The 18,809-nt window shown below is 33.3% G+C and overlaps 2 protein-coding genes across 2 annotated transcripts in view; both read left to right on the top strand.

The window, feature by feature from the left end:
- Positions 1 to 991: 991 nt before the first annotated feature.
- On the top strand, positions 992 to 3,387 carry LOC106106933 (fatty acyl-CoA reductase 1-like). The gene is made up of 8 exons (XM_013287592.1): positions 992 to 1,161; positions 1,254 to 1,344; positions 1,411 to 1,817; positions 1,943 to 2,052; positions 2,120 to 2,187; positions 2,372 to 2,567; positions 2,771 to 2,951; positions 3,021 to 3,387. Exons 1-8 carry the CDS (start codon positions 992 to 994, stop codon positions 3,373 to 3,375), a joined length of 1,578 nt encoding a protein of 525 aa, XP_013143046.1. The 3' UTR covers positions 3,376 to 3,387.
- A 9,845-nt stretch (positions 3,388 to 13,232) lies between these two features.
- LOC106107149 (fatty acyl-CoA reductase 1-like) overlaps positions 13,233 to 18,809 on the top strand; it is a 29,128-nt gene continuing 23,551 nt past the window's right edge. The window contains exon 1 of the mRNA XM_013287863.1: positions 13,233 to 13,329. The gene's annotated coding sequence lies outside the window, so the exon portion shown is untranslated. The remainder of the gene's footprint in view (positions 13,330 to 18,809) is intronic.

Below are 18,809 nucleotides of genomic sequence, written 5' to 3'. Positions count from 1 at the left end.
ATAACTAGTAAACAGTTACGAAAACAAACTCATGCAACATGGGCGTAGAGTTTGACGAATACATGATATTTATCTTTATTTTGACGGCAAAGCTAAGCAAAAATAATTTCACTTGATATAGTCCTTACATGTATATATTTGGAACAGGCCACATTAGCTGAAATAGGCCGTTGATTACAGCCGGCCTCAATTTACTGCATTGATTCATTGAAATATTGAAAATCTAATAAGAGTTTTGTAACATGTTTCAATGTAAACGTGCTAATTTTAAGTGATGTGTAACAGTTTAGAACATGAATTCCAAAATAACGGTCCGCAAGTTATTGAAATATTTTTCTCAAAAGAGTTAATTTAAATCAGTATTTACATTAAATTGTCCATTTATAAGATTATTTCCTACGTAAAAGTATTTGTTTTGAAGGTTACTTTCAAATTATGGTTGAGTAGGAAATTTAACAATAAATTGGAAATATTTAGATAACTTTTAAAAAGTTTCGCACCCCTGACTTAGACAATTGGATCTATATAATTGAGCAATGGTATAATTTGTAGGGCGTGCTATTAGCACATTTATATTACTTTTAGAGCTCTGTCTTCTTCGACTCTAGTCATTGTCAAGTCGATATCTTTCAGAGACTTACGGCTGGGTTTAGAAACTTACCAGGTAAGATTTTAATTATCGCTATTTGCTGCTTAATACATCTTTACAACGAGATATGGGATATTCATGACAACCAAAATTATTTTTTTATAAAGACTGTTGTTGTTATGAATATCTTTTTCTGTTCCTTTGATAACTTTACAACTGGTTCTGGGTATATTTTAGTTCATTTAATATGTTAAACTATATGGCTGTAGAGAGGCTGTGATCACATAACTAATTCGTTTCATCTGCAGCTTATTAAAATAATTTATGACATTTTCTCGAGATATCAAAATTATCTATTGTAGTAGATGTTTAATTGATAATCTGTTATCTTTATTTTTAGTCATGGATCCAGCATTAGAATTCGAACAATCGTTAATTTCACGAAACCCATCTTTGTTTGAGCCTGCACATCGCGAAAACTCCGCGATACAACGTTTCTATGACGGTCGAGTTGTATTTATTACGGGTGGATCTGGTTTTATGGGGAAATTGCTTATCGAAAAATTATTCAGGTCAGTAACATTTAATAATACATAGGTGATATTGGAGTAAATTATTATTACATGAAACATAATATAATTTAAATCAATTACTTTTTTTTCAGAACATGCGAAATAAAAAAAATGTATGTGATGATTCGACCCAAGAAAGAAACGATGCCAAGTCAAAGGCTTGCGAAGACATTTGGAGATCCTGTAAGATTCTACAATGTGAAATAGTTTGTGTGGTAATTTGAAACTAAGTGCAATATCTGCTTTTAGGTGTTTGATGGCTTGAAAAAAATGCAACCGAACTTCATTGATAAAATAGAAGCAATCGAAGGAGATATTGCTGACATACGATTGGGTATAAGTGAAAGCAACTGGAAGAAATTAACCGAAGAAGTAGATGTTATTTTCCATATGGCAGCCGTAGTTAGATTTGATGCACCGTTGAAGTCGACTGTATTGTCCAACGTTCGCGGTACTCGTGAGGCACTTCGTTTGGGAAAATCTTGTAGATCCCTACGTAGTTTTGTGTACGTCTCGACTGCTTACAGTCATGCAACTCGAAGCCGCATCGGAACTGAGATATCTGATGATTTTCATGAAAGTCCAGCATCCCCTGATGCGCTTATACAACTTGTTGAAAATCTTGACGAAGACAATCTTAAAGAAGTAACACCAGCGTAAGTTTTTTTTTTACAAAATATTGTTTTATTCTGTGATTGTTAAGGCCTGTACAAGACCATTAAAGATGTAAATAAAATTGAGAATTGGATAATTTACAACATCGAATTCTTTGTTTTCACAGTTTGTTAAAGGATTGGCCTAATACATATTCATTTTCAAAAGCTGTCGCTGAAGAAATGATACGTATAACTGATGGAGACTTACCGATTTGCGTCGTCAAACCAGCTATAGGTAATGGAATCTGTTCTATCTATACTTAATCTATATTTTTCATAAATAACTAAAATGAAATTTACAGTCATTCCAACCAACCGTGAGCCGGTTCCAGGGTGGATTGATATGAATTGTGTCTTTGGCCCAAGTGGAGTAAGTTATTTTTCACATAAAAGTAGAAACTAGTCTTTGCATTGCTTCTTTAAATTCTTATAATCTTGATTATGTTATTCGAGTCAATAAACGCTAGTGATATAGATTTATAATTGTCTTGTCTACCAATTATATAGTTTCTTTTTTAATGATTATTAGCTAAACTTTTTCGTTTTCTCACCAGCTACTCATTGGAATGGGTTTGGGATTCTTGCACGTATTCTTTGCGGATGTCAATATTAGAGTTAATATTGTACCTGGTGACATCGCCACCAATGCGGTGATAGCGACGGGTTGGGAAACAGCGAGGCGGCATGCTGCCGGCGACAAGGAGACCAAAGTGTACGCGGTTAGCAACGTAAGGAATCCAGTTAAATGGGGTAAGATATAGAATTTTACTTTACATGATTCGATGTTAATGAAATGTACTAGCATCTAAATTTACAATTTTTATCAGGATTTCTAGTTAAAGAATGTATCTTCGACTAACATGAAGACGGTGACAAAAATGTTTGAAGGGTTGGTTAACTTATATGGTTTTTACCATTTTTGTCACTATTTGAATTGAAATTTATAATTTCAGGTACGATTGGGGACTTTTTCCGTGGCGATTCTAAGAAATTTATGTCTCCTTTAGTCACTTACTACCCGTGGGGCGTCGAGACTAAATCGAAACTGATGTTCTTTATTTACTCATGGCTCTTCCATTTCATACCTGCTTACATTATCGACGGAGTTTGTATGTTGGCTGGAAAACCTAAAAGGTAGTTATTCAAAATTTTAGGTCTACATTTGTTTGATTTAGACTTGGACTTTGTTCTCATTGTTTACAGATTCGTAAAACTCTACGAAAAAGTATACAAAATGACTACAGTATTCAGTTACTTCAATTGCAATGAATGGACATTCAATGACGATAATCTACGTGATTTACATTTAGAAATGACTGATGATGATAAGGAAATCTTTAACGTTGACTTAACTGATATCAATTGGTTGGATCAAATGAATATATGGATAATTGGCTTGCGTAAATATATCGTTAAGGACGGTCTTACTGGAACAAACTACGCCTTGAAGAAATATTTCTGGTTAAGATTGGGTCATTATATTTTAACTGCTCTTTGTCTATATTCCTTATGGGAAGCTTCTACTTGGTTATATTCTTTATTTAGCTCATTTTTCTAGATTAAATTTATGTTACCTTATCTTAATATTGTTGCTGTACTTTTGTTACTTTTTGTAATAAATATTTTTCAATTTTTAAATCTATGTTTATTGTATCAAAGAATAAAGATTGTCTAATTTGTTAGTTAATTGCAGGGCTATTCATTTGAAATAGACAAATTTCATACTTTAGTTCTTCACGAGCTGTTGCCCGCGACATCGTCCACGTGGTATTAGAAAACATACGAACTATATAAATTACAAAAAGCTACGTATCCCTCGGGAATTGGACATTTCTCGGGGTTGAAGCTTATCCCATGTGTACTCCAGACTTTGTTTTATATCTGGGCCAAATTTCAATAAGATATGTTGATCCGTTGCAGAATGATCGAGTAAACATTAAAAAACTAAATTAGTGAATCCCACGGGAACCGTAACTATTCCCGGGATAAAAAGTAGCCTATGTGTTCTTCCAGACTATGCTCTAAACCTGTGCCAAATTTTGTGGAGATCCGTTCAGCAGTTTAGACTACAAACGCTAACAAACATCCATCTATCCATCCATCCATCCATCCATCTAACTTTCGCATTTATAACATTAGTAAGATTAAAATTAAACAAAAAGTTGCTGCAAAGGTGTCGTTGTGAACAATTGCTTTTATTTTTTTAAAGGTCTTTTTTTACCAATTAATTTATTACTATCATCAACACTGTCAATATTTTTTAATGTTAGTTTTTGTTTTTTTTCCAATTTTAAATCATGTCTTTAATATGGAGTGTATATATGAGTGTAAAATTGATTATTCCGTTCTTAAAATTACTCAAATAAAATGTGACAATAATTCCCATCCATCAAATAACAATATAAATGCACAATAGATCGTAAAGCTTCTGGTGTTGGCTATATGTTTTCATAGCAAACCGGTAACAACTACAATACTGCATTTTAATTCCGACTACCTACATTTTGCCTATAAAACTTACAACCTATCGTTACAACACAACGAGGGAATTATCGGAGTTACTTTACATAAATTAAATTTGTAATTGTATAATAGTACTTAAATGTTTGAACTTGTAATTAAAAAAGTGCTTTGTAATGTTGTGGATGGTATACTAAATATGTAAAGCGAAGGTAACTTTCAATTGTTCTTTTTACAACGTATTTATACTGTTTTAATAAATTACCATGAGGTTGGATTTTTGGTACCTTATGTAAATCTATACATATTCTCCTATTCTGTATATCTATACTAATATTATAAACAGGGAGTATTTGTATTTTTGTATGTAATGAAACATCTCAAAAAGTACGGTTTTCAAAAATTCTTTCGCCACTAAAAAGTTATCTGTGAGTAACATGCATTATATTTATTAATTTTACGCGGACAAAGTCGCGAGGAACAGCTAGTCTTTTATATTGTGTTTTTGAAATTCCTCGGAGTAAGGAATTATTTCGGAATTATTATTTTTGTTTTTTGAAAAGTAAAAATTTTCGTATTTCAGTTTTTAGTGTATGAGCCACAAAAGTAGAATCTGGGCAGAACAAAATTTTATCAACAAAGTCATGATATCTATAATGTATCTTTTTGGAAATAAACATATAAAAACATCGATATTAGCATTGAGCTGGTCTTATTTTTTAACTTCGCGCGGACGGAGTCACGGTCAAAATTTAGTTTTACTATATTTAAATAAACTTGCAATAAAGTGCAACAGCGCACGAACTTTCACTTTGTACTTTCATGTCTTAATTTCAATAACATTAATCGGTTAATATTTAAAAAAAACATTACTAGCTAGCTGTAAAAAAATTATTACTTAATTAAATACAATGTCCTCACAAGATGAAGGTTATTTTCGTGAATGTCAAGATCACTTTCCGGTTGGTTTCGGAAGTTAATGATTGCAGTGGAAAATTTACGCGCGAATTTAAATCTCTTGTTTTTTATTAAATGTGTGCTTGTGTAAAGCGTAAAGTTAAACCGTTTTGTAGAATTTTAATCTGCAGTTAATTCTGTAAAGTTTAATCTGACAACTTTTATTTAATTAAGAAGAGATATAAAACTTATTTTTTACGAATGTCGAATACGCAACATTGGTTGTTCACTAATACATTTCTCCGGAACAGCTCAACGGATCTCATTGAAATTGGCATAAATATAGACTAGATATATTGTATTCTATTGGTCACTAACTACTAATACTAATACTGTGTGAAACGTGACACGTGAAATTAAACTAAACTCGTGTATGATTGTCATCGACCTTACAAAAAACCCAAATCATAGAAACTCAAGTCATCTTGTTTGAATATTGTCAAATAATGACTCGAATAATCACAGCCAAAATTACACTTTAATTTACATTTTGCTAATACATCATGTATTGTATATATCTAAACAACTGTCGTTCAGCGTAGATTGGTCAATAAGAGATATTCTTAGTGTTACCAAATGTCCGCTTTAACATCTTTGCACCAATTGTCGCCCAGTAAAATACCACGACCACGCAGAAGACAGCTGTGAAGCAATTCTGCGTTTCTTCTGATTAGAGTGGTGCCGGAGGCCCAACTTTAGTCCCTTTGCTTACCCACCCTTTTTGTTATACGCAAAAGGATGGGAAAGGAACGTGGATTTGACGGTGTAGGAGATGCACAGGAGGGGTAATGTTCTCTTTACGTGCGTCTTCTTCTTCGTCGGTCTAGGGTAGGCAACGCATCCGCTATTCCTAGTGTCTACGGGCAGCGGTCGCTTTGCCATTTTGGCGGATTCAGGTGGCCGCTTGCTCGTTTACCACCTTATGGTATAGTTATAAAAAAAACAAGTATAGACCACTCACTAAGGAACTCTGAAATGGATATTAAACGATTTTGAGTGCGGGATTTATAATTATAAGTTTTTCTGAATCGTGATATTTGTTTTAATTATATTTTTACAATGCAATTAAATATGTTGTAATGTTATGTATTACATGAGCCGTTATTCGCGTTTATGTACGGAAAGTTTATTGACCCTGTTAAATTGTAAATTGCAGTTGTAAAAATATATACAGCTAGTATTGATCACTTTACTATCATCGACTAAAGTTTCTTACATGTAAAGTATCGTGGTATTTAATGTTTTAAATGTCAACAAGCTTTAAGCTCACTTTTAGCCAAATCTATACTCTATACTTATTATAATAAAGCGTGAACACACACTTCTTTGTTGCCTAAGATTTCAGAAATTACAGCATATTTTTGCATAATACTTGTTTTAATAAAAAGCACTACACTTACGTCACGCTTTAGGCTTTATATTTTCACACTAAACTTAGAGGTAAATATTTTGGATAAAAACCCAAATGTGGGAAAGAGACCATAAGTTGCTGCCAACATCAAGAAAGCAAGATTGCTAAAGTTTGTCATGTCATGTCATTTTGACATTCGCCATTAAAAATATGACAAATGTAAACAATAAAATAAAATTTTCATAATTTCGTGCGGATGAAGCCGCACGGGAATAGCTAGTTTGGAAGAAAAGTGAAATAAAACACTTGGAATAAAATTGAAATAAAACACTTAACATTAGAGAGTAACATTAGTTATTCTTTCAACCTTAATTGTGTTATTTTTATTTGTTTGGCAAATTTATAAAATAAAATTTCATATTAATAGGGTTGTTTATTTGAATTTAAAAATGTTAGTTTAGTTTTAATAAAATGAGTCATTGTATATTTAACCTACGCAACATTAAAACAAAGTTTAAAAGAGTAAAAAAAATGTAATTCAATTTAATTCTGTTATTAACCGTCGGAACATATGGGGTATTCAACTAGTGTTCATTGACATAAAGTTTTGCACATTACTTGCTAAGTAAATATCAAGTAAGACGTTCTCGAGACTAAAGATGTTTGAACCAGTGGCCGTGCAAATTATTTACATGATTTATATGGTTTTAGGACATCCTTTTGTTATGATTTTTTAAATTTATCAAAGCTGACAGTACTTTTCATCTGATCTCTAGGTTACATAGAGAAGTAAGTACTTCGTGTCCATGAGCTTCTAATTAGAGCGCACGCACCTATGACTAAACTATCGCACAACTGTTTAGTCGCTCTTTGATTCCTATGAGCTTATATAGAAGTGCGTACACTACTTGCTTTTTAGTTGGGCAACTAAACAGTTGAATTTGCTGCGAAACAATTGAAGTCGACAGTCGCAGAATAGTTGCGCGGTATGTTAGTCAAAGATTAGTTGCTAAACCACAGCTGAACGACGTAATCTTTAATCTTTTGAACCGAACAGTGATTTACGTCTAATCTTTTTTTTTTATATAATACAAGGTGGCAAACGAGCAAGCGGATATCGTCCAATAAGTCTTCTCAAAACGTTTGGGAAGATTTATGAACGCCTAATACTAGCCCGCTTACGTACTTTTATGACCACGAAAGGTATGCCTATCGCCGAACAGTTTGGATTTCGCGCCAAACATTCTTGCACTCATCAAGTGCACCGCATCACGGAACATATACTAGCTAAAGGTCAATTAATAAAAAGAGCAAAATGTCCCTTCGGAATAAGGTGACACTCTATAAATCTGTAGTGCGTCCCGTCATGACGTATGCTAGCCCGGTATTCGCGCACATCTCGCCGAAACAAATACACCGACTTCAGGTGATTCAAAATAGATTCATGCGCAGAGCCACGGGGGCCCCGTGGTACATGCGCAATAGTGATCTTCACATCGACTTGGACTTACCCACCATAGCCCAACACCTGAAGCAGGCGTCGCGTCGTTATTTTGACTCTGCCGTCGGTCATCCTAATTCGTTAGTTGTAGGTGCCGCCACCTACAACCCAATCGCGCTCGGTAAATTTCGACGTGATCATCGCAGATCTAGGCACGTTCTTGACTTTCAAGACGATGCAACAACAATCGCTCAGGCTAGGATTAAACAACTACGACAGAGAAAACGCCGTAGTCGCTGTCGACTACGGCAATCATTCCCGCGATACGGCCTCATAGCAGGCAGGTTCTCTCCTATCAATGATAGAAGCGTTGCTGGAGTTTCTTCCGCCACTTCTTCTCCCAGCGCTAACGCTTTCCGGAGTGGTAGTAATGTTAGATGTATTAATAATTATAATAATGATCAGATAGCAGCAACCGATCAAGTCGAGGTTCGGCCCTCTCGGGCGCCCATGAATCGGAATGCTAAACGCGTATTGAGTGACAGCCCAAGCCGAGGTCCCCTCTCGGGGACCCTTGTGCTAAGTCACTCCATGGAGCGACCACAAAAGCGATCTAAGAGCTCGGTGGCCTCCCAATCCGGTAATAATAACGAAGTAACGGCCCGAGCCGAGGCTTCTAAGGGAGCCCTCGAGCCTAGTTACTCATAAAAGAGGTTTAGGCTAAGCGCCATCTGCGCTGGGCCACCTCAAGCCCGGTGAATCTGTAAATGCCCCTTCAAGGCAAACAGTGACAAATCAAAAAAAAAAAACGAGCAAGCGGCAACCCGAATCCACCGAAATGGAAAGCGACCGCTGCCCATAAACATCCGCAATTGCAGACGCGTTGCCTACCCTTTATTGACGGAGGAGGAGACGCACGTAAAGAGGACATTTCCCCTTCCTATGCCTCTCCTCCACCGTAAAATGAGACGAAACGTGGAATTGCATCCACTTCACTCCTGTCTTCTGTGTGGCCATGGTATTACATCGGGCGAGCCGATCTATTTGTGCGAAGATGTTAAAGCGGGCTCTACCACTGTTAAGTGCAAGTTTGACTTAATTCGCACTTAGCTTACCATGTATGCATTTTCTTCACATTCAAAATGCATTTAATCCTCCGTTTACCTTTGCCATGCCTTTTTGATAGACAAAAAAGCCATTACTTCAAGTTAAGTGTCATATAAACCTTGTCGTTGACAATGTTAATTTGTATTGTAATGTCAAAGGAAACGTTTTGTTCGAGTAATAAAGCTAATATATTTTTTTTACCGATGATGTCAATTTATTAAAGGTATTTGAACTCGCAATTACACTTTAAAGGACAGAACTGTATGAACAAACAGAACTCGGAAATTACATTAATTTTGTAGTAGAATAGAAAGAAAAATATAAAGTAAATGCAAAAGCAAAATTAAAGGGTTCGTTTAAAAGTTGTTTCCAGAACTGTTCAACGCTTTATTTGGCTCAAATGTTGAAATTATTTTAAAAGAGTAATTAGGCTACTTACCAAGTTTTTTTTTATTCTTGCAGACTTGCGTAACACAATTAAGAGAACTAAAAAAAATATTTTATACAAAACAAAAGATAAATTCGAGTTTAATGAAACTTTTTGCTTGCTTATTTTATGTTTTTAGTTTTTTTTTTGTTTTAATTTAACTTACTATAACAAGTAATGTTATGTGTTACGCTTGTTTGGATGTGACAAAAAAATAGGGAAGCATGTAGTAAACCTGTTTTTTGTATACTCTACCGTGGGTTTTCACTGAAATAGACATATTCAAAAACATACGGTTTTCTGTATTTTTTATAAATAAGGAGAGGGATGAAAATGTGTGTTTTTAGAATGAAACAAGGCCTTAAACCCTAATTTTCTAGTTCGTCGCTTTTCAACATATACATTCCGAAAATAAAGTAATTTCCCTTAAATAGATTGAAAACTTATATCAAATAGTGTAACCGTTATTAATATTTTTTCCTATTTAATTTGAAAATAGTGAGACTTGGTTTCCTTTAGATCTAGCTTTTATCGTAGTATCAAAATTAACGGCAACAGCAATATTCTTTAAAGATTTTCTATTTTATTGTAATTAAGTTGCGAAAATGACTTTTAATTAATTTGAATAAAAAAAATTAACGAGGTTTGTCATCTGAATTTTCCTGCAGCTATAAAAATATAATTCTAGAATCTAATTCAGATAAAGATTCGCGAAAGTTTTTGTCAATTTTATATAAAAATATGAAATAAAAATATATTTATACTAAGGCGCACAACAGAAATTACACTACCGCTCAAATGTTGTGCGCCGCCGATTGTTCCGCTGCCAATTTTTTTTTTATCATTTATAAACCAGCGCTTGACCACGATCCCACATAAACCAAAGTGAACTATTTAGTTGTACAATAAAAGTCGAGTATGTGTGCACTGCCATTTAAGCTCATAGGAATCAAAGCACGACTAAACAGTTATGCGATAGTTCAGTTTCTTTTCTGTTGTGTTCACACGCTTTTGTAATAACTAGAAAAAAGTGTTTTATAAAAATACTACTAATAGTAACAGACTAATTGTAATTTTATTTCGGACCGTGAACGTAATATGTCGAGGCGATTTAGTTAAAATGATCAAAATATGCTCAATGCCAGCCACAATGTCATTTAGTTAATGCGAATTCAATTGGCTATAAAATATTCTAAACATCAAGTAGCTCTAACTTAAAGAATGTTTTTCTACAATTTTGCTGCAAGAAATAATATTAACAATACGCAACCTTACTAAAAATACATAAGTTGGATCTTAGACTATCTATACTATTATAATAAAGTAAACACACACTTCTTTGTTGCCTAAGATGTCAGCAATTACAGCATATTTTTGAATAATTCTCTTTTTAATAAAAAGCCCTACACTTACGTCATGATTTAGGCTATATATTTACGCCATTAAACTTAGGGGGTAAATATTTTGGATAAAAACACTCATGTGGGAAAGAGACTATAAGTTGCTGCCAACATCAAGAAAGAAAGATTGCTAAGGTTTGTCATGTCATGTCATTTTGACATTTGCTATTGATAATTTGACAAATGTAAACAATAAAATAAAGTTTTTATAATTTCATGCGGATGAATGCGCACGGAAACAGCTAGTAATATAGTAAACCAGCTTATGCACACGCCTTACCGGCCGAATTAAAAAATAATTGAAGACGTTAGTAACAAAGATTCATTCAATGTTATTAATAAGTCTCAGGCTTGCTGGGAATATATCGGTCTGGTGACTGCAAGCTTAGTCTACATTGCTATAGTTTCACGCAGTAAAGTTCTACGGTAACTGAACTGTAAACTATTTCTGTTGACCAAATTATTTAAACTATATTGACCTTTCGTGACCTTTGTAATGTAGCCGGTTAATAGTTCAGTTGAATTTAATTTTTATTCAATTGTTCTTTTCTTTTTTCGATTGTATTTAAATTGTTTGAATAATTCGGCCAGTTATTGTGATAAAAAGTACATTGACGATAAATACTTTATTCGATTGTATTTTTACTTCGATAGTTGTTTAACAAAATTAAAATATGTGTGTGTTGAGTCCACATTAAATGTTGTTATTTCTTTCTTTTCAAAGGGAATTAAAAAGATAACCATATGTACTTATCAATACACACACCAATAATACTTATAAATATTTATATCATTGATAAAGAAATCTCAAACTTTCTGGAATTACGTAAATAGAAACAACTATTCATGATTGTTCTCGATTAAATTAAAAATATGAAAATCGAACTAAATTTTTACCGAAAAAAAAACGGGTCTTTCGCTTAATAAATTAGGCTACATTTATTTAATATTTAGCTTAAGTTAGTCTTGGATTTTTGCATCAAACGAGTCCGCCATATTAATGTTTGTTAAATTTTTAATAAAAACTTTTGTTAAAAATTTAATAACGTTAGAAAAAAATTGCGTTTCTGTTACTTGAGGATAAGGAAAATAGTTAAATTTGATGTTTGTAATTAAAATATAATAGGTACTGAAAACGTAATACGTTAATATTGTTTTTATTCATTTTAGATTTAAAATGATTGTTTAAAGTAGTAAATTGTTGAAAATACATTAAATGTTAGATTTTTTCAAACAAGTTTCCCAGTATATAATCAAATAAATAATCAAAAAATTAATAACGAAATTGATGAGGCATACAAAAAAAGCCTACGCAATAATTTACTGGATATTTTAAGAACTTTAAATTGCGCATATTTTTGCAATTCAAAAATGATCGTCGTATTCCTGGTTATTTTTATCAAAATATGAAGACTTGTACATTGTTATTGTGGGTTTATTTTACTACACGAACAAAATTATGTTTTTAGAATTTTGTCAGTAAAACCCTATGTTTTTTATAAACAAAGAGAGACTTAGCGCGCGCGGCACACCTTTGATCGCACACCTATCGCAGAACTTTTCAGTCGCGCTATGATTCCTATGCGTTTATATGGAGGTGCCCACACTACTTGATTTTTAGTTGTGCTTTTAAACAGTTGAACTTGCTGCGAAACGATCGATCATCGCACAACAGTTGTGTGATGCGTTCTAAGGCATGAAAGAAAGTGTAATTGTTGATTATATCAGTATAGTAAAAATTTTGTGTTTGTAGTTAAAATCGAAGGTCATGGAGCTGACCTGCTCTGATCAGACCAGGTCCAAGAAATACGGGGACTTGTGCTATGATAAAAGACGAAGGTTAAAGCGATTTGGAGACTGGTCATCGTTGGAGGCACTTGTGGATGACCACGACGTTTAGTACTGAAGTGTACGAAGAGTGTCGGAATATCTTAAGAATGGATTGAATTTGGAATTAAATATAACAATACGGACACAAAAATAAGAATTACAGTCATTCCTTTCTTGTTCTTTGCAAAAAACGAGATAACAAACGTTTTCGTTCAGGTTACGGCAGTGGAAATTTAACATTGTTAACAGGGAATGTCTGATGATGGGGCAAATTACGCCGACGTCAATAACATGCGTCAGTAATTGACCGGTGGTAAATAAGCATTTTGTTTAAATTATTATTATTCGAGGTCAAAGCGTAAAAGAGTGGTGTAAGCAGAACACAAGAAACGTAATATCGGACCACGTTAGCTTGCAGGCGTAACATCAGTCGACGTTCGGAACCCAAACTGATTGGACGTGGTGACAGTTACGACAAGTGAATCATAAAAAGTTGATCTGGACATTAATGAAGTTTTAAATTGCTGAAAAAAAAACAAGTAAGTTTTTAGTTTTTTTAAATAAATAAATAATTTTTATTCAATTGGAATTTATTGTAAAAAAAATTGTATACAAAAATTAACATTATTTTTAAAATTAATGAAAACGTAACATTAATGAAATTTGAAAAAAAAAAACATTATCTTAGAAAGACGCGTAAAATCTGCAGACAAAACTTGAAATTAAAAAAATATATTCGTTACCACTAAATAACTCTAAAGCAATAAAAAAATTATAAAAAAGGCATAATATAAAAAGAAATGTTTAAATAGGACATTATATATTTTTACGTTACCACACGCCGTTATACCTCTATAATAAACATATAGTTAGTCCTATTTAAAAAAAGCCATAAAATCCATGGACCCAAGCTTTAATACGTGAATGATAAAATTTTTATATCGGTCGTGTTACTAAATTTACAAAAAATGGAACTTGTCATTTCTTCTAAATAAATTCAACTTTAATTTAACCTTAAAAATTATAAAAGACCATTTTCAAAGGTGACTTGTATATTCAAACTAGCTGTTCCCTTGCGGCTTCATCCGCATGAAATTATAAAACCTTTTTTAATTGTTTACTTTTGTCAAATTCTCTTGTAATTTATGGTCTTTCTTAGATGTAGGTTTTCCGAATTTATTTACCCCATAGGTTCAATTGCTTGAAAGTATATAGCCTATAGCGTGTCGTAAGTGTAGGGCTTTTTGTTAGTGAGTGAATTATTTAAAAATGTGCCGTGATTGCTGACATCCTACGCCACAAATTAGTGTAGAAGTTCAATTAGTTAGATTGTAAACTGGCCAAGTCAACAATCGTACGGTGACAGGTATAATTAATATTATAGACGCAGTGCAAGCATACTGAGGCGCTGACGCGTCCTCGACGTCCATAATCCGTGTACGTAATTGTATCGCTTGTGCAATGCGAGAGGAAAGTTCGCTTGCACTGTACAAAGGACAAGGAATTCGTTACATGTGCAACTAAAATCGGTGCTACTAAAACATATCACGTCATCCGCGTCATTAATTCAAGAAAATCACAAACTACCTGACTCGTTAAATCTTGTAGATTACTGTCAGTTTACACTACTCTTAGGGACTATCCTACCACTGGCTGATAGAGGTTTAGAAAGTTTGAAAATGACGCCTGATAAGGTAAAAAAATGAGATATTTTCATCACATAATTTATACGTTGGATTGTAATCAAACTATTTACAATTTGGCAGGACTGACATATATACTTACAATAAGTGTTAACTATTACTATATTTTGGTGAAGAATACAAATCTTGCATTATTAAAACGGTCAATCCGTTTGAATCGAGTTAAACTAAGAGCGCAGACGACTGTCAGTAGGGCAAAAACTAAAGCATCCATTATTAGACGATGTAATTATGTTTATGATTTAAAATATGTTGAACGTAACACTGATTGGTGAAATTCCATGACATCACAGAAGACGGTAAAAAAGTACGTTGTAATCTATGTTTCGACTAACCGTAATTTCTAGAACACTTTTCCATATCAGAATTTAATTATTCCAATTAGAAAAGGATGTGGTGGGAAAAAGGATTTCCCCTTAGTGGTTTTTCCCTCCTTTATTAATGGTAGTTAATTTTTAATTTATTAACTTGTAACACTTAAGACTCATATGACCAATACGTTAACTGAAAACAATAAATGTCTATTCATGCGAAAGATTTCCATACGTTTTATAAAAAATATTTTTGATGGTTGCAAATATAAGATTAATTTTAATCTTATCAATTAGTTCGAAGGTTAACTAAACGAGTTTAGTGTAACTTAAGTGGAATTTATGTAACACTAAAACGATACTGATACTCGGTTTTAATAGTTCATCGTGTTAAATAAATAAACTAATATGGAAATTATGTTTATTTCAATTCAAACGAATAGCAAGGTAATCAACGTTACTAAAAGATTCAGTTTCCTTGACAATTCTTTTTACGAAGTCATTTTTGGAATATTTTATTAGAAGAATCTCGAAAGCGCCTAGCCTTAAAATAGCCTTATAGTATGTTCGTTATAAGAGAACCAAGCATAAAGATGTTCGTTTCATTAAAATATTGCACAGACTTTTTTGTAATTACTTACGAACTTAGGTAAGTAATCGTACTAGTAAAAAGTTTTCAAATCACTCCTTGAATATATACGAGTAATTGTAATACATTTTTGTATGGACATTTTTTTATGTTTATTCTTGTTTTGTTATTAAAATAAGCTTATGAAGATACATGCGCTGGTTTTATATTCATCTACTTTAGCAGTTGTCCATAAATGTTTACAAATTTGCGGTATAAAAAAGGGTTTAATGTTTGTAACGCATATATGGTTTGAAAGCGTTATACGCACTACGTAGCAATGCGAAGGTTAACTTAGGTAGGAAGTTCGCAACACAACTTGTTTTAACTAAGTTATAACTTAATTACATATAATTGTTGACATAAGTTAATATTAGCTAAAGCGTTGGAAAACATGATAATTTATTATTCGTTCAAGTTCTTTTCCTTATTCTTAATAATTCTACTTGTTACTAATATTACAAATGCGAAAGTTTATATGAATGGATGTATGGATGTATGGTTGGATGGATGTTTGTTAGAGTTTGTAGCTTAAATGGCTGCACGGATTTCGATTAAATTTAGCATAGATGTAGAGGATAGTCTGGAAGAACGCATAGGCTACTTGCATTTCTTTTTTAAATTCCGCGCAGACGGAGTCGCGGGCGAAAACTAGTCAAGCCATAAGACACTGATGCTGTACTAATAAAATTTAAGTTACATTTACTAATAGCCAGTTTCTCAGCTGCTTTTAATCATTTGTTAGCGTTTTCGGTTTGATTATGTCAAAAAATGCGTTTCCGAAGTAAGTAACTTGAGTTTTACTTCAATGAAACTTGGTCAACCTAACAGTAATGAATCACTCGGTAACGATCAAATAGAAACTTTAGAAACCCAGCATAAGTCATTGCTTTTTACCGGAGAAATATATTTTAATCGGTTCACTATTTTTTGACTTAATACAAAATCAACATTTTTTTTCATTTGTCAATATCAGTTCGCATGAACTAACAAACCTTAGAACTTGGGAACCGTCATAAAGCTGATAAAATTATTTTATAGCTATTTGTGTTTTATGTAACGTAATAACAACACAAACTGACGATAAACGCACGAAGTTAGAATAGAATTAAATTTTGTAGGTAAATGGAAAATTTTGTACTGTGACTTTGTGACTAGCGGATGATGTATATTCAACCATATTTATTAAAACAATATAATGCGTACGCTTGCTAATTGCGAAATCAGTGTGGTTACATATTTATAGTGTAAAATATAACGTTTGATGTCCATAACAGAGATTGACGACGGAAAAGCAGAGTTATAACAGGTATTTAACCCACCACCACCCTTTTCTTAAGGGAAGGTGAAGTGGATTTGACGGTGAAGGAGATGCATAGGAAGGGGGAGTGTCCTCTTTTTGTGCGTCTCCTCCTCCGTCGATTAAGGGTAGGCAACGCATCGGCAATTGCGGATGTTTATGAGCAGCGGTCGCTTTCCATTTAGGTGGATTCAGGTGGCCATTTGCCACCTTATATTATAAAAAAGGTATTTAACTAAATAGTTTTTATCTATAGTTTATGGGGCTATACCGATAATGTTAATTCCGATCAATCATCGAAACCCTTAGTGTAGTTTTACTATAAGAAAAGTACGCTAAGGGACTGGTTAAATGACTGAGTATGTATGTTAAAGTTCTTTCCGTATTTGTGCCATTGACCTTTTACGTTTAACGATTTCCTTTAAAACGCTTGCTTGAAAACAGATATAGCCTTGGTGAAATTTGGGCTTGCAAAAAGTCGGTCAAGAATATATACCGACACACAAACAACCTTCGTTAAGCAGGAAGTAAAGGAAATCATTTTTATTAATAAAATAACCAAACAGTTGTTATTTAATCCACAAGACTGAAAAAATGTTCCGTTAGTCACTAAAGTTTAATAAATGAACTTGTCCACACATTAAATATAAGAAGGGAATCGATCCAATGGGAAAAATGATTCCCATTCAATCGACCGTTGGTTGGTTCTTTTAGTTTTGTTACAAGCGAATATTCGCTCACTAAAGTTTTAAATGCTTGTTTTATTACTTCAAAAATCACACATTTGTGTACCGTTATGTAATTTACCATGTGATCGTTCGCGAGGTCAATGTACTACGGACTGGAATTCAGGTATTAAATCACTTATACATAGTGCATACATACATATTTATATACAGATATGTGCGATATTAGTCTGACGAAATCTATGAGGTCAAATTCTGAGACGACTTAAAATTTGCTTCGTAAGCCCTTTTAATCTATCATACGTCAAGATTATATTGGTACATGGAATTTTACTAAGTCAAATAACGATTAGTTATGTTTTAGAATCACTAATGTTAACAGACCAAGTTCCGCAACTTTATTGTGTGTGAAAAAAACTTTAAGAGCGCGTACACTTTTGATTAAACTATTAAAGACGCGCTTTGAGTCTTATGAGCTTATATGGTGTGCGCACACTACTCGATTTTAGTTGTGCAACTAAACAGTTGAATGGGCTGCAAAACAATCGACTATCGCACAAATGTGCGATAGTTTAATAAAGTATTCTGCAAGCAGCTGTTAAGGACTCCCATAGCAATACAAGATTCATGATTGCTTCGTTCCGTTTCCGTTATGTTTTCGCTTTCGCGACTATGTGATAGATGCGAAACCAATTGGCTCATCCAAATTACGTATAAATCATAATTTGCTACAGTTATACGGCATAGATAGGAACTGGTTTAAAATCACGGCAATTTATTTTACGTCCGGGTACGTTGTACCAAGTTGTAAAGGTTTACAAATTTAACTTGTCTTAAAAAATATTCAGACCTAAAAATATCCTAAATATAGTAGATATCACGTAGAAAAAACTTTACTTATTATATTTTAGCTGTTAGCATTTTTTTTATTTATACAGTTACCATAGTTACGAAAAAAGATTATTACAAAACAAAAGGAGTTATTTGTTTCTTTTTAGTTCAAAATCTTATATTGAAACTGATGCTGGGCAGATTTCGACGGGACTTTTTACTCGAGGGTAACTGACATAGACGGGCATATTATAGGCATATATAGGCTACTTTTTTTTACATTCCGCGCTGTCAAAATGGCGACCGCACCGCTATCTCTGGAACGGGTGGAACGATTTGGACGGGACTTTGACTGGAAGGTAGCTGGTAGAAGTTAGATGCACGGGGGAATGTAATAGATTTCTTTTTTTTAAATCCCCGCTGAAGGGTTTACGGACAACAGCTCGTTTCTAATAAAAATCAAAAGGTGCAAACCAACTCACATACAAATACATTAGCATAAAAAAATTATCTTTTGTCAATGAAAAAAACAAATTAATTAATCAAAGTATATATCCGAG

Source organism: Papilio polytes, unplaced genomic scaffold, assembly GCF_000836215.1.
Source record: "Papilio polytes unplaced genomic scaffold, Ppol_1.0 DF822067.1, whole genome shotgun sequence".
NCBI lineage: Eukaryota > Metazoa > Arthropoda > Insecta > Lepidoptera > Papilionidae > Papilio > Papilio polytes.
This window is presented reverse-complemented; position numbering and strand designations above follow the sequence as displayed.